Source organism: Astatotilapia calliptera, chromosome 6 (genome assembly GCF_900246225.1).
Source record: "Astatotilapia calliptera chromosome 6, fAstCal1.2, whole genome shotgun sequence".
NCBI classification, from domain to species: Eukaryota; Metazoa; Chordata; class Actinopteri; order Cichliformes; family Cichlidae; genus Astatotilapia; species Astatotilapia calliptera.
In genome coordinates, this window is record NC_039307.1 from 3,843,499 (window position 1) to 3,862,233 (window position 18,735).

The 18,735-nt window shown below is 43.1% G+C and overlaps 1 protein-coding gene across 1 annotated transcript; it reads left to right on the plus strand.

Moving 5' to 3' along the window:
* The first annotated feature begins 633 nt into the window (after window positions 1–633).
* On the plus strand, window positions 634–17,553 carry LOC113023591 (phosphatidylinositol 5-phosphate 4-kinase type-2 beta). Its single transcript, XM_026169751.1, has 10 exons — window positions 634–1,270; window positions 8,214–8,311; window positions 10,770–10,866; window positions 10,954–11,106; window positions 12,142–12,288; window positions 14,042–14,080; window positions 14,437–14,550; window positions 15,560–15,821; window positions 15,936–16,039; window positions 16,434–17,553. Exons 1-10 carry the CDS (start codon window positions 1,127–1,129, stop codon window positions 16,512–16,514), a joined length of 1,239 nt encoding a protein of 412 aa, XP_026025536.1. The 5' UTR covers window positions 634–1,126; the 3' UTR covers window positions 16,515–17,553.
* The last annotated feature ends 1,182 nt before the right edge of the window (window positions 17,554–18,735 follow it).

Genomic DNA, 18,735 nt, shown 5'->3' on the forward strand with positions numbered 1-18,735 from the left:
AAATAAGATTTCAAAATCCATGATAATCTGTTTTAAGCAGGAATAAATAACAAGTTAATGTTTCAGTTCATTGTAGGGTGTCTCCCTCTCTCTTGTGCTCACGTTTATTAGAATTACTACCAACATCGGACATTCTTGTCCCCCCCCCCAAAAAAAGGTGGAGCTCCCAGGCGAGAAGAAGACCTCGGAGAAGGTGCATGGATGTAGCAAAGGAGGACATGCAGAGGGGATGCTTGGGATAACATGCCCTCTATGACAGGGTGAGGTGGAGGGAGATGATCTGCTGTGGTGACCATGAAAGGAAGCAGCCAAAAGAAGACGAAAAAGAAATAGAAACTATAAATTAAATGGATATTGTGAAGCTGGGTGTAAATTTAAATGCACAAGTTCGTGCTGCATGCAGGTCTGCGTTTTGGAGTCTCCTTTCATTACTCCGGCCAAGCAGGAGTGGCTACAGAACACCTCAGTGTTGTTTGACAGCCATCAAAGAAAACGAAGAAAATTCTGGAGTCTACATGAACTTTTTTTTTTTTTTAAATGGGGCACGTCAGAAGAAAAAAAAGGGAGAACCACTGCTCGAGCAGCAAACCCTGAGCGGTACACTGTGGGAATCCCTGCAATTCCCCCGCTGGCCTGCTGGGGCCGCTGTTGACTGTGAAGTGCAGCACGGACGCCATCTTGAGGAGACCCCGATCTCAGCGCTGGGCTGGTGACAACACGCTCATCATGACGGGATTACTCACTTCCAAGTAAAACGGCATCAGTGTTGGGTTGCAGGCGTTGAGCGGAGAGAAGAGGATCTGCCTCGGCGACGGTTCTCCGCTGCAGGCTGTTTTTAGAGCGAGGCCGCGCTGTAACCCGATGGCCGGCTAGCTGCTGTGTGGATACGCCGCGGCCTGCTCGGGAGGAGGAAGGGTGGTGACGGCGCAAAATGCTTCACCGCTGACTCCCAAACAGACAGTCATCCTGCCCAGAGACTCGCTGCGAGTTGGTCAACGAGCACGATGCACTTATAGATTTCTTCGAAAAGGAAAAACGCTCTGTACTTTCAGATTTAGTTTTTATTTATCGCTGTGTGAACGACCCGGACCGCCGTCTTGCGTACCCTGAATCCCCAGCCGGAGACATGTCATCCAACTGCACCAGCGCAGCGCCCATCAGCGCCAGCAAAACCAAGACGAAAAAGAAGCATTTTATAGGACAGAAAGTGAAATTATTCCGCGCCAGTGAGCCCATACTCAGCGTTTTAATGTGGGGTGTCAACCATACGGTAAATACCTGTGCAGTCTGCCCGTGTGCTGTTTGTTTACGCCGCTGTTTTGATTTAGCTAGCATGCTAGCTTGTTAGCCAGCTACCTTCATCTGTCAAGCCAGTTTTGATGCCCTGTAATTGATCTTTTTCATGCGTGGACTCAGCCAAGTATATGACACTGTACTTGGGCTGTAATCCAGCCGTTTTCGTGCAGTTAATAGCGGACTGCTGCCGCCGCTGCCTCCGCGGGTGGCTGTGGCTGAAGCGCGAGTTTTGCGGGGATTTTATTTGGTTAACTTTTGAGAAAATGTGCATATTTGTGATACGTTTTGCGTTTGTATGTGTGTGTAAGAGAGAGAGGGATCATTCAGTGAGCTGCCATCGTAAAATGTGTTCGGTATCTTGTTGCTGTATCGTGAGCTGTTGCTGTAAGTGCGTGCAGGCGTGGGGTGGGAGGGGTGTGACAGGCAGCCGGAGCAGCAGGTTACACAGATTTTCAGCTCCACACAGCTGCACACAGCTGCTCACAGCAGCCTGTCTATTGTTCAAATAAACCTGCTCTTGAGACTTGCGTTTGCAGCTACCGCACTCCGCGCCTGCGTCCAGTTCGCTGCAGTTTACTCCATCACATCATTTCACTATAAATAGAGCAGAAAATCTATCGCATTCGCTTTTGGACGAGGCTGCCTATGCCTATGAAAAGCTCAGTGAAGGGGCAGATTGGACACCAGTGATGGATGGATGGAGTGGGCTATGCACCAGCAGTTTAGTTCTGCCTGCTGTGAAGGGGCGGTTGCACTCTTGCTTGATTGATGCGCGGAAAAACAACCCCCTGAGGTGTGACACAGAAGTTTTTTGAAAAATATTGTGCCGACTTGGGGAACTCCTGGTGCTGAAATGTTGCTTGTTTGACACACAAAGCTGTCATTTCTTCCCGGGGTCCTTTTAATTTGTGCTCCAGTCATACTTGATTGAATTCTTCATTATTAGACTAACAAAACACAAAGTCTAACAGGTAGTAACAGAAGGGTTAGGATCCCTGGGACATGTTGGCGATCCGGACAGGGAGACTGAATATCCCACTTCATGCTATTTACATGAAGTGCCTGTGCCTGCCTGGAATAGCAAATAAATGCACACTGCTATGGAATTAAGTGAGCTGCTAATGATATGGCTATCACTGCAGCATCTCCATTATTCAGCTGGTGAACTATGTGTGTGTGTGTGTGTGTGTGTGTGTGTGTGTGTGTGTGTGTGTGGGAGCAGCACACAAGTCCTGACGATTTGAGGTGTGGGCGGGAAGCTGATTCAAGACATCAAACAGACTTCTCATCAAAGCCTTCGTCTTCCACTCAGAAGTCGTATGCATTTTTAATGCAGCCTGAGCTGTGATGCTGCAGGATTTACTGTTGCTCTGTGTATGAGGTGATGTGAGACATCACCTGTGTGATGTTATTAATCCCCCAACAAAACTCCTTCACTGACATGGACGCGCGACACAGATTTTTAAAAGACAGCGTGAGCTGATCTTGATTTTCTTGCATCACATTGGCGCACACGTAAGGCCTCCGGTATGAGGAAGCTGTCAAACTGGATTCTCTGCATGTTGAAAATCTGGTTTGGAAACTTTGATCGTCATGGGCAAACACCTCTGTCAAATTGAAAATATTGGACTTATCTTTGGTGGCTTGAGGTAAGACTGTAGAGTGCTTTTTTAAAAATTAGAAATCAGCAAGTAAAAGCTAATCTCTGCGTGTGATCAGATAGCAGAAAGTGGTATGACCTACAGCTGATACCAATATTTTATACTAACATTATATTCTCTCAAATATAGATTCAGTTTATGGTGGGGAGGCATACATGTACAGCTCTTTGAGCAATTTTGTAAGTTTTTCCTCTGCAAATACATTACTGATCGGTATGAGTGCTAGCTTCTTCAGTGAGTCTCTCCCCTGCGGATGAAGTCCAGCTCCCCCATCTTGGACTGCAGTGGTCTGAGTTGTGCTCTGCAGCCTTGGTGAGATTGTTGTAGCGGTGCATGGTTGTGTTTACTGTGCCCTCCAGAGCAGGGGCCCGTTCTTCGTACCGCGCTAAGTGAGTTAGCTGGATGAGATTGTTGACGATTTCGCGTGATCCTGGATCGTTCGGTTCCCCGAAGCCCATCCGGGACTTGCTGTCATAGCAACAGAGCCGTAAGCGTAAACCTGCTGGGGAGCAGGTTTACTTTATGTAAACAGGATTAGATCGCGGCCACGCAGGTATGTCCGCTTCATTTATACGAAAGCAACAGCGATATTCCACCACTGTTTCACCATAAATAAATAACATCAATGTAACTAAAGATAATGCAGCACTTGATCCTTTTATTGATTTCACACAGATACATACAGGTCATTCCCTAAAAAAGGGAAATGTACTATTAACATTCTATTACATGTATGTGATTATTACAGATGTAATTCATATTTCAGAGTAGTAATTGTAAATTACTTCCTGTAATCAAGATGAGAGACCACGGCTATAAAAGCGAAGGTGGATTTGGGAAGTCTGTCGCAGTCATATCCTGTCCGTTTACGCGAGCCACCCATTGCGGAAGGTGCAAGATTGATAAGGAGAGTCCTCAGAATTCAGCGTATATTGCGGGACAGACAGGATCCTTTAGCTCAGCGCGACAGTGTGCTCATAGAGAGATATCGATATTCCCGTGAGGGTATTATTCACTTAACCAACTTGTTGACGAGGGGGTGCAGGACCACCACCTGTCTTTTTTTTTGCTCTGCCCTTTTCTTGGTTGCTGTTATGAACAAACAAACAGAGTATTCCAGGGTCTCTTTCCAAGAGACGACAAGCAATATAAGTGATAAATATTACCATTCTGTAGAATATTCTTATATTTCACTTTTACTTGTTCCCATGTTCTAGTGGGTCCTGTTGTGGCTCTAATGTGAAAGGGGATATAATATAACATATTATAATATAATATAATGTAATATAATATTGGATAATATGGTGTGATATGATAAATCTACCCTACCGCCTACTGGTGTTGGCCAGAGGGGCCGATGGCAGCCTGGCTTCTGTCAGTCTGCCCCAGGGCAGCTGTGGCTACAACCGTAGCTGCCTCCACCAGTGTGTGAATGTGAGAGTGAATGAATAGTGGCATTGTAAAGCGCTTTGGGTGCCTTGAAAAGCGCTATATAAATCCACTCCATTATTATTGTTATTATTGAATTACTTACGAGTTTGATTTGTCAGCAACTTTCTGCCAGCCCTCTCTCCTTGCTTTTGCAGCCTTTGCAGTGTTCCCTTGCGTTTTAATTAAACTCTGAAACTCCTGAAATCCCTCACTCAAGAGTTCTTGCTCTGCTGCCGAAAAATACCGAGCGCGCTCCTTCGACATTTTCGCCGACCAATCAAAGGGTTGCCGATCAATGTTTCTACTATCGATGCGTAGCCCCTGTTGGGCCACCCAGTGATCTCACATTACTTCATCCAGCTATACTAATCGTCAACAACAGGTGTGTTCGGGGAACCGGAATAGCGAGGTCAGAGTTAGCGCGATGATTTGGTCTTGGATGTTTCATTTGATCTTGGATGTAGTAAGCGACGTACGAAGCACAGGGCCCAGGAGGAGCACTATTGATGTGAGCTGGAGTCTAAGAAGTTTGAGCTGAAATATGTCCAACCATTTGGCAAAACATCCACTGAAGGGGAGGGGATCATGTGGGCGGGAAGGGCTGGGGTGAGCTGAACTTAATTTTTTTTCTTTTTTTTTATGACTCAAACTTTATTAGATTTTAATATTAAAACAACAACAACAAAAAACACCCAGAAGATAACAGAGTGGACATTCCCAGTCACAACAACAAAACAAATTGAGAATCGATGCATGTTTCTATCCAAAAAAAAAAAAGATCCAAAATAACATAAATACACAATGATGCCAATATTTCACATAGACCCAATTACAGCTATCCTATTTAGTCCGACCTTAACTACTTTAGCCGAATACGTCACTGACCTGTGTATGAAAAGTAGTTAGCCCATTTGTCGTTATAGTCGTCCAGTCTATTAAATAATAATGGATTGGATTTATACAGCGCTTTTCAAGGCACCCAAAGCGCTTTACAATGCATTCACACACTGGTGGAAGCAAGCTACGGTTGTAGCCACAGCTGCCCTGGGCGAGGCTGCTATATTGCGCCATCGGCCCCTCTGGCCAACACCAGTAGGGTAAAGTGTCTTGCCCAAGGACACAACGACCAGGACAGAGAGCCCGGGGATCGAACCGGCGACCTTCCGGTTACAGATACGCTTCCCAACCCCCTTAGCCACGGTCGCCCACAATCTATATGATAATCTTTCATAAGCTGCCACTTGTCCCAAAGAGGTATACCACTGAGGAGTCGATGAGGCCTTCCACTCTTTCACCAACAGCTTCCTCTCCAGCATAATAGCTGTTTGTACCCAATGAGCAAGAGGAGTGGGTAAGTGACTCAAAGCTGAAGGGTCTCCTAATACGTAAAGACTGTTCATAAATGGGACCCCTTAACCTACAACCTTCTCTACTACGGTGTGAATATGAATCCAATAATCTTGGACTTTGACGCACCCCCAAAGCAAATGTAAAAGTGTGCCGCTTCCCTGCTGGTAGGGCTGCCACAAACGATTATTTTGATAGTCGACTAGTCACAGATTATTTTTGCGATTAGTCGACTAATCAGATCATGCATCCATTGGACGTAAAACATACAGCTTATTGCACCAGCAGCATCTGCTCTTATATAACTATCATTAGCTTACAGCTTTAAGTGTTTAAGGCAGTGGTGTCAAACTCAAATACACAGTGGGCCAAAATTCAAAACTGGAACAAAGTCGCGGGCTAACATTAATATTTATTGAAATATATTTATTCCTCCAGATATAAGAATGAATCTTTTCCTATGGACTCAAACACGTTTTGCTGAAAAACTGAATATGGAACAAGCAAAGCTTAATACTAAACAATATATATATTAGCTTTATAATACCAGTAGGCCAGCTCTAGTAATTTGGTGTGGCTTCGCGGGCCACACCAAAGGTATGTGCTAACTAAAAATAAAGACAAGATGAGAGTTTATTAAATTTTAATGACATTTTCAGATTGTTTAGATGGAGTTTAATCTGCTTGACGTTTATTCAGCTGTGTAAAAACTCTTAACTTTAATCTCAGCCAAACCGATTTAATCAGGAACCAATAAAATACTTAAAAAAAGGCAAACAACAACACTTTTAAGTTATCTAAGTGACTTATATATCATGTTTAACCTGAGTAGCGAAAGACGGCGGTGGGTTTGAAAACGATTTGCCGGTGTTCTCACGGCTCTAGTTAGCCTTGCCCCCGGCTAGCTATCGAGCTAGCGGTGGGTAACAGACGTCTCTGAAAACGTCGGAGCGCTTTTGAAAATATGTGGTGTCTTGATAAACTGAGCAGATATTTGAGGTTTACACAGCTACATTCTCGCCTGAAAATACGTTAATCGTTTATTTTGTGACCCAGAAAGAATAATAAGAGTAACATTAAAACTAACTAGCTGCCGCCATTGTTGACAACTGAGCTGGGCCGCGCTATGAATTCTGGGACACAGCTTCTTCTTCTTCGGGGTTTAACGGCAGCTGGCATCCTTGTACATGCAGTGCTGCCATCTTCTGTTTCAGTCCGTTATTACACTCTTAAATCCTGCTACTTATTCCTGCGTCTTTTGGGATCTTACAAAGCTTCAAACGATGCCTCGACTATTAAATTAGTCATCGACGATTTTAATAGTCGACGTAATCGTTACTAGTCGACTAATCGTGGCAGCCCTACCTGCTGGCACTTCCAGCATGCATCGTCAGCAACCGTGAGGGTGTCCAGTAAACTCTATTTAAAATCTTAAATTGGACCAATCTTGAACGCAATTCACGTGACATTTTTTCAGATTCCTGAGAATGCCATTCCTCCACTGTAAAGCTGAGATTTAAGTCCATTTCCCACGTTCTTTTGAGGGACAGTGTGTTAGGATCAGAAGCTAATAAAAGCATTTTGTAATAAGCTGATGCCTCTTGTCCATGCCCAAAGGTTTTTTTGATTTCCTCCAGAAAGTCGCAGCTTAAAGGAAACTTTAAACCAAATGTGAGCTGAACTTTCAAAATAAGAGCAAGAGGATCGTCTTCCACTAAACTGAACACAGGCGACGTTGGCACTTCATGGGTTCAAACAAAAAAAAGTTACAAAGTAACCAAACATATTCATTTTTTTGCATGACGAAAAACTAAAATTAGACGACCTTTAAAACGTTGATCGCAGCGTTTGAACTTTAAGGAAGCACAAAATTGGTAACAAATTTCAGCGTCTAACATCCCATAATCAGTCAGCAGAGCCAGTATCAGCTGATTATTTGTGCATACCCGACTGTGTTGTTTACTTCCAGTATGAGAAGAACTTATTTCCTCTAAATGGCAGCACCGTGACTGTGTGCTGTCCCTTTTCATCACTCTATAAAGTGATTTATGCGATTTGCAAGGTTTTTTCCGGAGCTCATCACTGCGCTTTTGCTCTGGATGAGTTTCAGTAAATGAGCCGAGTGTCTGGAGGCGCAGCAGCAGCAAGAAAACCTGCCTGCGTGTTCTTTGGTCCCCGAGTTAATCACTGTCAGAGATTTGAAACGGCTTTGAAATACTGAGCTGTGTTACAGGTAGTGGTGGCTTTGTTCTATAAATTAACCTGCACTACTCACTGAGTACTTTGTGTAGGAGTCTGTTTTTTTTTTTGTTTTTTTTTTTATTGGTTTTGTGCTCAGATCAAAATTGCAAAAGCCAATATTGCTCCCTTGGTTTGTGTTATTCCTCAGTAATTGTGCAGTCTGTTTGTTCAGCTGTTTGCACTCTTCTTCAGGCTCTTTCCTCATTTCTCTCTCTCGTTCTCACTTCCCTCTTTCAGATTAACGAGTTAAGTAATGTGCCTGTACCAGTGATGCTGATGCCAGATGACTTTAAAGCCTACAGCAAGATCAAAGTGGACAACCACCTATTTAACAAGTAGGTACATCACAGCTTAGGCACTGTCCGTAATCCACAAGTAAACAAAAGTGTCAAGGCTCCAGCAGGGTTCAGAACACCTTCTGATTCTGATAGACTGACTCCTCATAAAAGGACTCTGCAAGTCTGCTCGCTGGTCAGAGATTGCAGGTTGTAGCTTTAACTTTCTGCATTCATGAAATCCTTTCAGAGGTACAAAGCAGCCCTCCGAACGCCCTGGTATCTGAATCCACGGTGAGGATGTTATTGCAGGACGAGGTTGCATTTAGACACATTATTGTTGAAGCTCATCTGAACGCTTTAAATCATCCTCACTGCAAAGTACCAACCTGGGAACACTGAAACTCTGCACTGTTTTCTTAACCCCTGCACGGCTGAGGTAGAGAAATGTGTCCCATGGTCCTGCATGCAGGAGTGGACAAAACAATGTGGAATTAAAAAAACATCACTGAAATATAGCCAATGCTGCCCCAAAGATGAGTCACTTTGTTGCTCACATTTAGCAGTGTTTTGCACCCCCACTAATGAATTCTGTGTAGGTTTTTGTTTGTTTGTTTTTGAGCGTTTGACTCATTATTAAGGTGCAGATGGTTTTGTCTCTTTGCTCAGGTATGCTCGTCCTTTAAGGGCTGCCTGAGCGCTTTTACAGCTGTTATAAAATGTATTTTGTACAGTCGATCTAAAACAGCAGCAACTTTTAATGCCTAAAATCCTTGTAGTATCACATATTACATTATATGCAAGTTATACTACAGGACTGGTTGATTTTAGGGAATAAACATTGGCCAGTATCCTTCACAGTGTTGACACACCTCACCTGGACTGGATCCATTGTTGTAGATCGATCAGCTGAAGGTGGAGCCTTTAGCCCCTTTTCCATTAGTGCCTACTCGGGTCGGCTCGCCTCAGTTTTCAGGGTTTTCTTTAAGTGATCGTACTTGGTACCAGATACTTTTTTTAGCACCTACTCTGCTGGGGTTCCACGCAATCCGAGGTGATCCAAAAGTGTGACATCGACAGACTGCATACCACCGATTGGTTAGTCAGTGTCATGCCTCGATGAGTCATGAATGTCGTTTGCGAAAATCAAACCCAACAACGAGGGAAATCGCAAAAAAAAAACAACCAAAGCCCGAGTCTGACGTAAAGCCGACCGAGCAGCAGGTGTATCGTTGCCTCGATGTTCAGCCTTCGTGTCGTATGCTAATTGTGGGACTCTTGGCTGCGTTGCTATAACGACCCCATGCACATTCGGTGGTACTAGATTGTAATGGAAAACGAGTCGATCCGAGTCGTGCCGTGTTGAGTCGATCCGAGTAGGTACTAATGGAAAAAGGGCTTTTATCGCGAAAGCCACAGATTGTATAAAAGATGGACTTGGACGCCGTGATCTCACTCATTGGATAGTCTGTACCTCACAGCAAGCCTTAATTTTATCCTGATAGTTGATTAAGACATGCTTCAGAAAGCACCAGCAGCACACGCACACAGAAAAGGTCCAGTTTGACTCGGAGTAGCAGAGTTTTGCTCCAGCAGACAGAGACCGGCTCTAACTGCTTCTATGAATCACAGTGGTGACACCCCTAAACCACAGCATCCAGGTGGATACGTTACAAAACCTCACAATATTCAGAGTTGTTAGAAAACTATCCATAGAAGCTGAAACTGGTTTTCATACCAACATGCTTAAATTTGCTGTAAACTTTTAAATTTGGAGTCAAAGTTCAACCTGTGTGGAAATTTGGCAGCGGCACATGTAAGTGTTTCCCAGCAGGAAACTGTTCTTGTGTGGCGCAAACAGTAGAAAAGAATAGATGTAAGAGTGCAGCGGTGCATTGTATGTGGAAGGCTCTTAGAGGAACTGTAACTTTTGGCACTTCCACATTGGCTCCATTTCTTTGCTCTGGGTTGAGCCTTCAGTGAAACTAAAATGAATCAGTGTGCTGTTTTGTTTCTTTTTTCAACATCAGCGAAAAAGTTCAGAAGATCTGAACTAGTTAAGTTTCATTTCAGTTTCCAAAGTGCTTTATTTACTCAGGAGAGCTCGTTTCTCACTTATAAGCTGTAAACTGTGATGGTCCATATCCCAGTGCATCAGGCTCTGCAGTGGTTTCAGTGTGAGGACAAGCAGTGCAACATAAAGAAATATTTGATTTGTGGCTGCATTAGTAGCCGCATCACATTATACATGAGCTTTTTAAAATCTATTTTTTTGTTTGTTTTTCATAAGTGATCAGGGCAATAATGCTGTTGAGATCTTTACATTTAAATCAGTTTGAGTGAGTTCTCTGTTTTCTGCCCTTTGCTGTACTGCAAATGACAACTTCACACCATCTCTTTGTTCAGTCTGATTCCAGAGAAGCAGAAATAAATCCAACAGCGAGCAAAAAAAGTTGAAGTCAGTGATTTTTAATTCCTCGTTTTAGATTGTGTTGACTCTGTTCGTCTCTCCTGCCAGAGAAAACCTGCCTAGTCGCTTTAAGTTTAAAGAGTATTGCCCCATGGTGTTCAGAAACCTGAGGGAGAGGTTCTGCATTGATGACCAGGACTACCAGGTGAGACCTCAGACACTGACGCACAAGCAGAAATGTTCATTCGCTCTCACAGGAGCTTAATCCACCTTGTTGCGTTTGGTTTGGCAGAACTCTCTGACCAGGAGCGCCCCGCTCAACAGCGACACCCAGGGCCGCTTCGGCAACCGCATCCTGTCCAGCTACGACCACCGCTTCGTCATCAAAACCGTGTCCAGTGAGGACATCGCCGAGATGCACAACATCCTAAAGAAATATCACCAGGTAGAGGCACCGCTGCGAGGAACTGCAGAGCCAGACTTTTATTGTGATTCATTATCCTAGTATTGAAATGTGCTCACGTGTCGGGTGTGAGGAGAAAAATTCAGGAGCATCAGTTTGTTAAATAATTTCTAATCTAGATTTGAATCTAAAGATAAAGAGAACCTGTTATTAATTTATTTTCTGTCCATGTATTGTTACAGAAATGGTCGAGGTTTTAAATAACGAGGTCGCGTTTGTACAAGTAATCCCTGTGATTATTTAGGTGGCTCTCGCTAAGCCACAGATAATGCGCACAGTAAAATACAGTCATATACGCACGGACAGAAGATTAAAAACCAATAAGTCAAACATGTTGTAAAACAATTGGCTTGTCAGTTTAAAGCCATGCAGGGCTGAAGCCTGTTGTCAAGCAAAATCTGGTGTGAGTCAGTGGGGAAGAATAAAAGAAGAATAACACAACAAATTAGGTGAAACGCCCAGCTTCACTTTTTACCCCTCGGCCGTAAAAGGCTGATGGATTATTGCTGTCGCCCTGCAGGGCGGGCGGAGTGGACACAGGTGTGTGAACGGAAGAACTCGAGAATGAAGCGACGTAGGAGTTTCAAATTGATAGCACAGGTGTTTATACACTCCGGCACCAGTATTTATTTTTTATGATGTCATAGAGAATATAAAAGTTTAGGGACATATCAGCCCCAGCAGATCAGGAGGAAATTAAGCCTGAAGTAGGAGGAGCTAAAACGGATTGCTTGGATCTGCAGCATGGCCATAAGATAAAGAAGGATTATTCTGAGCTGTGAATTGTGCAAAGCTAGCTTAGCAGAGTCCAGGAATAAACGCGTGGCGCTGGAAATGAGCAGAATAATTCCCGTCCCAACAGGAGTGTTGGAGGAGAGCGTGATCTCTGCCTTTTAAAGTTAAACACAGAAATGAAGCTGCGCTCACTTTTAATCAGCTTGTATTCTGCGTGTATTTGATTCCTCACCCCCACACTTCCTGTTTCTCTCTGTGCTCGCCTCCCCTGGCCGTCTCCAGTTTATAGTGGAGTGTCATGGCAACACGCTGCTCCCTCAGTTCCTGGGCATGTACAGGCTAACGGTGGACGGGGTGGAGACGTACATGGTGGTGACCCGGAATGTATTCAGCCATCGGCTCACCGTACACCGCAAATACGACCTGAAGGTAGGTACGCTGGCTACGCCGCACATGCACACGAGTCTCATCATCCTTTTAGAGAGCTTTACGCCACATTTACGGTCTCGCATACGTTCTTCAAACTCAGTTTCATAATTTGGCTTTCATTTTTTTTAAACTTGAGGGTTATTTAACAATATGTGTTAATTTAAGCACTTGTGGTAAATGGACCCGTTCTTGTAAAGTGCGTTTCTACTCTGAGCACTCAAAGTGCTTTTTACAACAGGCCTCATTCACCCATTCATACAAGCTTTTTTCTATGCTCAAGTATTTTCTGACATTTCCATCCATCAGAGAGCAGCTGGGTGTTAGTATGTTGCCCATGGATATTTGGCATACAGACGGGAGCATCGGAGATCAAAACGCCAGGCTTCTAATTAGTAGATGACCTGCTCTACCTCCTGAACTTTTTTTTTTCCTTTGGCAGTAAAATGTTTTTAGACAATAAATCAATTTCATATAGCCAGGAGTCTCCTGGGAACGAAAGCACTGTTTGGGGATCCATGCTCGTGATTATACTGGTATAAAATGCCTTTCCCTCCCCACACACAGCAGACTCTTTGACCAACACATGCAGGGTTAAAGAGATAAACGAGTGTCTCTGCAAATACACAGGCCCATGAGACCCATCTCATTTCAAATCAGACCAACAGCGAGGAACATCTCCCCCCGAATCATGACAAATTCTCAACTCACTATAAAAGCAGCATAAAAATATAAAACTATTGTGTCCAAAGTGTTGTTGAGATGCTGAGATGAAGCTACAGTGAGGGAGATTAAATGTAATGTTTAACTGATAATGCTGTTTTGATTAGCAATCCTGCTGTCATCAGTTCCGCCGATCGTTGTTCATTAGCGCAGCCCTAAACGATGAAGGCCATGACAAAGAGCTGAAACACTTCAACGCAGTTCGGTTGTCTTTATAACTTCTGCTGTTGCCATCTTGGTGTTTTGAAACCGGATGTGAGAGCGAAAGGTCCATCTGAGAAACTGCACAATCATCGATTAATGGCTTGTGACTAACAGCGAAGCCATTAAGAATACCCCAGATAATCTTTTTTGGCTCTTAAAATGACAATAGCTTAGTAAAATGGAATTAATGATCTGCTGAATAAGACTTAATCCCATAAACTCAGGAAGGATTTTTATTGAAGTCACAGAGAAAGGAAGCTGTGGGACTTTTTACCATCCACTTCCACACAAGCTGGAGTCTATTTGGAACCAAGTATCGCCCCCTGGTGGCCAGTAAAAATGGCACGGTGTCTTCATCTTCTACTCACTTGTCTTTTATACTGTCTGTGGGTACAATACAATATATAAAAAACAATAAAGGATTAATCACAATCTGTGCGAAGGTGAAGAAATGATTGATAATTTTTCTTTTAAGGAAGTATTTTTTAATTGAAGGCCATAATTTATAAACTTTAGAAATAAATGTAATCTTAAAACATCCAGTTTCTGTTGCTTTTGGCTTTTCTGTAACTATTAACCAGACAGATTCCTCGATATTTGCATCCCTGATTGCTACCCAAAGATTGAACTAGGTCTGTATGAGGATGACTGTGGATGTAGCTCACTTCTTTAATCGGTGCTTATCGGCACACACCTCCTTTCATGCCGGTATCCTCAGGAGAAAGCATCTTTGTGTTTCTAATACTGACAGCTGTGTGCAAATATGCTAATGCTTCCTCTGATGTGTCTCGCTCATTCTATTTTTATTCTTATTTTGCATCTTTTCTAGGGTTCGACAGTCTCAAGGGAAGCCAGCGACAAGGAGAAGGTGGGCTTTATTTCTGTGCATTGATGTCTGCTGACACGATGGGATAAAAATAGATGGCCTTAGCTCACCCCACAAGCAAACCTGTCATACTGCTGCTAAAATTAAGTGCTTGTATGTAAGCAGATGCTGTCAGCATGATTTGACTTAAATTTGTGTATTTTCTCTGTCACATGGTTGTAATCATGACTGCATGAATATGAATGTTAACATCAGTGCACGCTGAAAGTCAGCAGCCGATGATATAGGTGGGCCCCGGCACCTCTGAGTTTTTCATTAGCATTTAAAAACAGGTTTGGTTTGAATATAAAACACGGCTCCTGCTGCAGCTTCATAACACCACCCCCTCTTCTCTTCAGGCGAAAGAGCTCCCCACTTTCAAAGACAACGACTTCTTGAATGAAGGCCACAAGCTGCAGATAGGAGACGACAACAAAAAGTACTTTTTGGAAAAGCTAAAACGGGATGTAGAGGTAAAACACACATTCAGGCTTTCATTGTTCCTGCTCTGGAATGAAACCGCTTCACCCAGCATAAATGCTGAGATTGTTTTTGTTAACAGGCTCCCTGCACTAAAACGTTATGCATGAGTAAGCCTAAATATAATTTATTTTATGGATTCGTTTATGTAAAGTCTGAACTCCAGTTTGGATCTTTTCTGTTAATGCGCTCTCATTTTAGCTTGTAATCTTAAAACAACCCAAGCGCTCCAATTCAGGCTCTACAGTTAGCATGTTAAATGCACAAGTTCATGACAGTATCATCAGGAAGAGACAGAACAAGTGTGGCTTGTTTCGAAGGGTTGCCAAGAGGAAGGTTCTGATGCTCTGCACAGTGTTTGGAGAAATGCACCTGTCAGCGTGGTGGTGCAGGGGTGATCATGCAGTCCTTGAGTGGGCCGTGAACTCTGTATACCAAAGTATTCTAGAGTCATAGTGACAGGACAGTGATGCTAAGCAGAGCAGCAAATCTACATCAGAATGATGACGGGCCACTAGAACTTTTTTTTATCGAGCAGACCTCAGTTTGGTTGAAATGCTGCACTGGGGCCTGAAGAGAGCTGTAGCTAAAGAAACGATGTCAGAGACGGATGCAGCCGTACAGAAAACTCTTACTTCAGCTTATTGTTGCTAAAAGTGGTTCATGAGGTGTACTTAATTTTCCACATGACTGCATAAAGCCTGACGAAGACTTTTATTTTCCCCCTTGGCTACAACATGTATTTCTAAAGATAAAAAAACTAAAAGTTCAAATCAGCCTCCTGCTGGTATAATCAGTAAATGTTTCTGAAACCTTACTGTCTGTAAACACGGCATGCCTCACTTATTTAACCATCACACCGGTGAGATGAATATTTTAACAGCTGTTACTTGAAATTTAATTTGTAAAATGATTCCAAACGTTAGTCTGAAAGACCGGAACGGCGACTGCTCTGTGCAGAGATGCAGAGGTTTTGAACCAAGTGTTTCCTGTGTGTTTTAGTTCCTGGCCACTCTGAAGATCATGGACTACAGTCTCCTGGTGGGCATCCATGATGTGGAGCGGGCGGAGCAAGAGGAGATGGACGTGGAGGGCACGGGGGAGGACGAGGAGTACGAGAACGACGGGATGGGAGGAGGCGTGTTAACGGGCTCTTTCGGCACGCCTCCCGACAGTCCCGGAAACCCTCTGAACTGCGGCGGGTTTTTCGGCCCCGGGGAGTTCGACCCCTCTGTGGATGTTTACGCGATCAAGAGCCATGACAGTGAGCGCCGCCTTTAACATGAGTGTTATTGAAATTCGCAGCCAGCAGATTAACGCCGTCTTTATCGGCTGTTTTGTTTGTTTTAATAAAATCTCCTCGTGGCGTTCTCCACAGGTGCTGTGAAGAAGGAGGTATACTTCATGGCTATCATCGACATTCTCACACACTATGACGCTAAGAAAAAAGCTGCACATGCTGCCAAAACTGTGAAACATGGGGTGAGTGTTAAGATTAGCGCTCTGCTCGCCACCGACTGTTTGTTTTGCTGCTCAGCTGTGTGCCGCTGTAAACACGACGAGACAAAAGCTGCCCAGGCGTGGCCCCGTGGACTGAAAGCCTTTCTTTCTAACCACCACCTCCTTCCTGATGACGTTAATCACATGGCGCGATTGATCGCCGCAGCCTGTAGTCTAATGTCTCTGTCATTTAAAGACTGCTTTTATAATTATTATCGCTTTGTCTGACACAGTCACCGTGGTAACAGCTTTTGTGTGTGGTTTTCCCTGAAAGGTTTGTTGTTGTTTTTTTCCTCTTGAAATGTGTGGTGCTGTGTACTTTATCACATGTGTCACTTCATCTAAATCGTGTTTATGTTTATTTTTTTGTTCCCAGGCGGGGGCCGAGATCTCGACAGTGAACCCGGAGCAGTACTCCAAACGATTCTACGAGTTCATGTCCAACATCTTATCGTAAACATCATCTTCCAGTCCAGCCAGCTGGTCTCTCCCTGTCAGATCTGTCAGATGCCACGCCCACGCGCACACACACACGTTTCTCTCCTCCCTCACCTCAGTGTAGGTCAGTCTCCCATCGTTAAAACTAAACCACCTCTCCTCAGCATCAAGCCTGTTACACTATCCCGACTCCACCTGTGAACCCCTCTCACTGAATTTGGTTCCTGGTATTCTCCCTGTGGTGTTTTTCTTAAAAAACAAACAAACAAATAAACAAACAACAAAAAAAGAACCTGCTCTCCTTCAGCCACCTTGTTGCTCCTCACGCCAGCACGGAAACTGTCTCACTAATGCCTTGAATGAGTGTGTCAGCTTCAGCAGTTACCAGTTCGTTAGTAGAGTCTCTTTAGTTTCTGTTCATGTTGTTGTTGTTCCTATAATTTCTATTAGACATACACGCACACATGCAGCACACACGCAGATGAAGAAAGGTCTGATTGCATGGCAAACTCTTCGACAGTCGCCATCAGGCTTCTCTCTCGGTAACAATTTTTCTTTTGTTTTTTTTACAAGTTCTTCTGATGGATTTGGAACGACAGGGTGATGAACACATGAATATATAATGGTGTATTAAGTAAAAGAATGCAATATCAAAAAAATGCATGGCTGACTTGTACATGAGACTCCACCAGTTGAAACATCGAACCACTGAACTTGGCATCTGAGTGTTACGACTAAAACTTTTTAAAAAAAGGAAAAAAAAATCCGTGTTTGAATGTTCTGTTGCCATATTGTTTCTGAATATTTTTCCAATTTAACCGTGAACTTGGTGGAGGTCGGTCAAAGAGGACAAAAAAACAACAAAAACATTCACTTTAAAAAGGGGAATTCTGCAGCAAATACTTGTTTTATTACCATAAGGATCATTTTTATATCTTGTTTACATTAATGTAGCAACTTTGTGTTTGTATACAGTATTGTTTTGTTACCAGCAGACATTAGGAAAAAAGGTTACTTGAAAATGATTCATTGCATATTAAAGGGAGTTTTATCTTGTTTTTGTGGTTTGGCTGTGCTTCTTTCTGCTTCTTGGGTCTCATATTTGTAACACTTGGCTTTGGTGGGTAATGGATTACATGTAATCTGATTACTATACCAATAAGAACTATTAGTCCAGACTGCATTTACACTAGTGAATCTATTATGCTTTTTTTCTTATTGCTATACTGTTACAAACTCTTTACATTAAGAAGCTGTTTTGTGAGCGTCTCCAGAGGCCAGATGGGCACCATTAATCCAACATGCTGTTGGATGGCAGGTGAAAACTTCCTGCCTGATTTTGACTCTGGAACCAGGAAAAATTCCAGTTTGCTTTAAACCCAGGCTGTCATCCCAACGGTCTGGGGGTCATTTGGATGATTTTGGAAAATGTGAAAATTAGGAGGGCAAAGTATTTTTGTTTTGTCAACTCTACAGCCTTACATGCCCTGTGGCTCAGCTGAAGAAAAACTGTTAAATGACAGAAGTGTTCATGTTTGAGTATTTACTACATGCATATAAAAATACAGTAGGTTCACAGTAAGAACGGGATATTTTTGTGAATTGGCATGAAACGTTTTTGATTACTGGGCAGTCTCTGCATTTTTTGTATGCATTTCCTGTGATTTACTACAGCAGTATTTCTTTTATAATGTGGAAAAAAAATTGTTGAAACTGCACTTTTTGTAACTTGGGGATTAAATGTGTACTACTTTAACAAATAAAAGTTTTTTTCCTTTTTTATAGGTAATGGCTTTACTGGTCCAGCCCTCTTGAGCTCATATTGACATTATGTGAGTTTAATATTCTGTAAATGGCATTTTAAGGGGCTTGTTTTCTTTCTGTGCTTTTTCAACATCTTTCCCACTGGTGCCTTAAACTACATCATCATATTCTGTGGGAGACTTGTGTGCTCTTGGTGAGCTTTCCTGGAAGGTGTGCCTGATTGGACTTGAACCCTCAACTGCTCTCCCACTACTCCACACAGGTGTGTTATCAAGGGTGAAGGTCTGAAGGAACAAGTGGCACAAATGTCAAAGGTGAAGTCTAAACTTTGTGGTTCACCCTCAATCCTTAAAAATGTAATTTGTTAGAGCATTTTAACAACTCATCAAGGATTTTGATGAGCTCATTCAATCAGTTTGCGATTTCACTTTGAGGCATTGATTTCGACAGTGAACTCGATTTCTAAGATTAGAAGC

Excerpts from the sequence above, each read along its gene's own strand:
- LOC113023591 (XM_026169751.1), top strand. The coding sequence starts at position 1,127 with ATGTCATCCAACTGCACCAGCGCAGCGCCCATCAGCGCCAGCAAAACC. Across the intron at positions 11,107-12,141 it reads TCCTAAAGAAATATCACCAG|TTTATAGTGGAGTGTCATGG; the intron begins GTAGAGGCACCG and ends GGCCGTCTCCAG. Across the intron at positions 14,081-14,436 it reads AAGCCAGCGACAAGGAGAAG|GCGAAAGAGCTCCCCACTTT; the intron begins GTGGGCTTTATT and ends TCTTCTCTTCAG.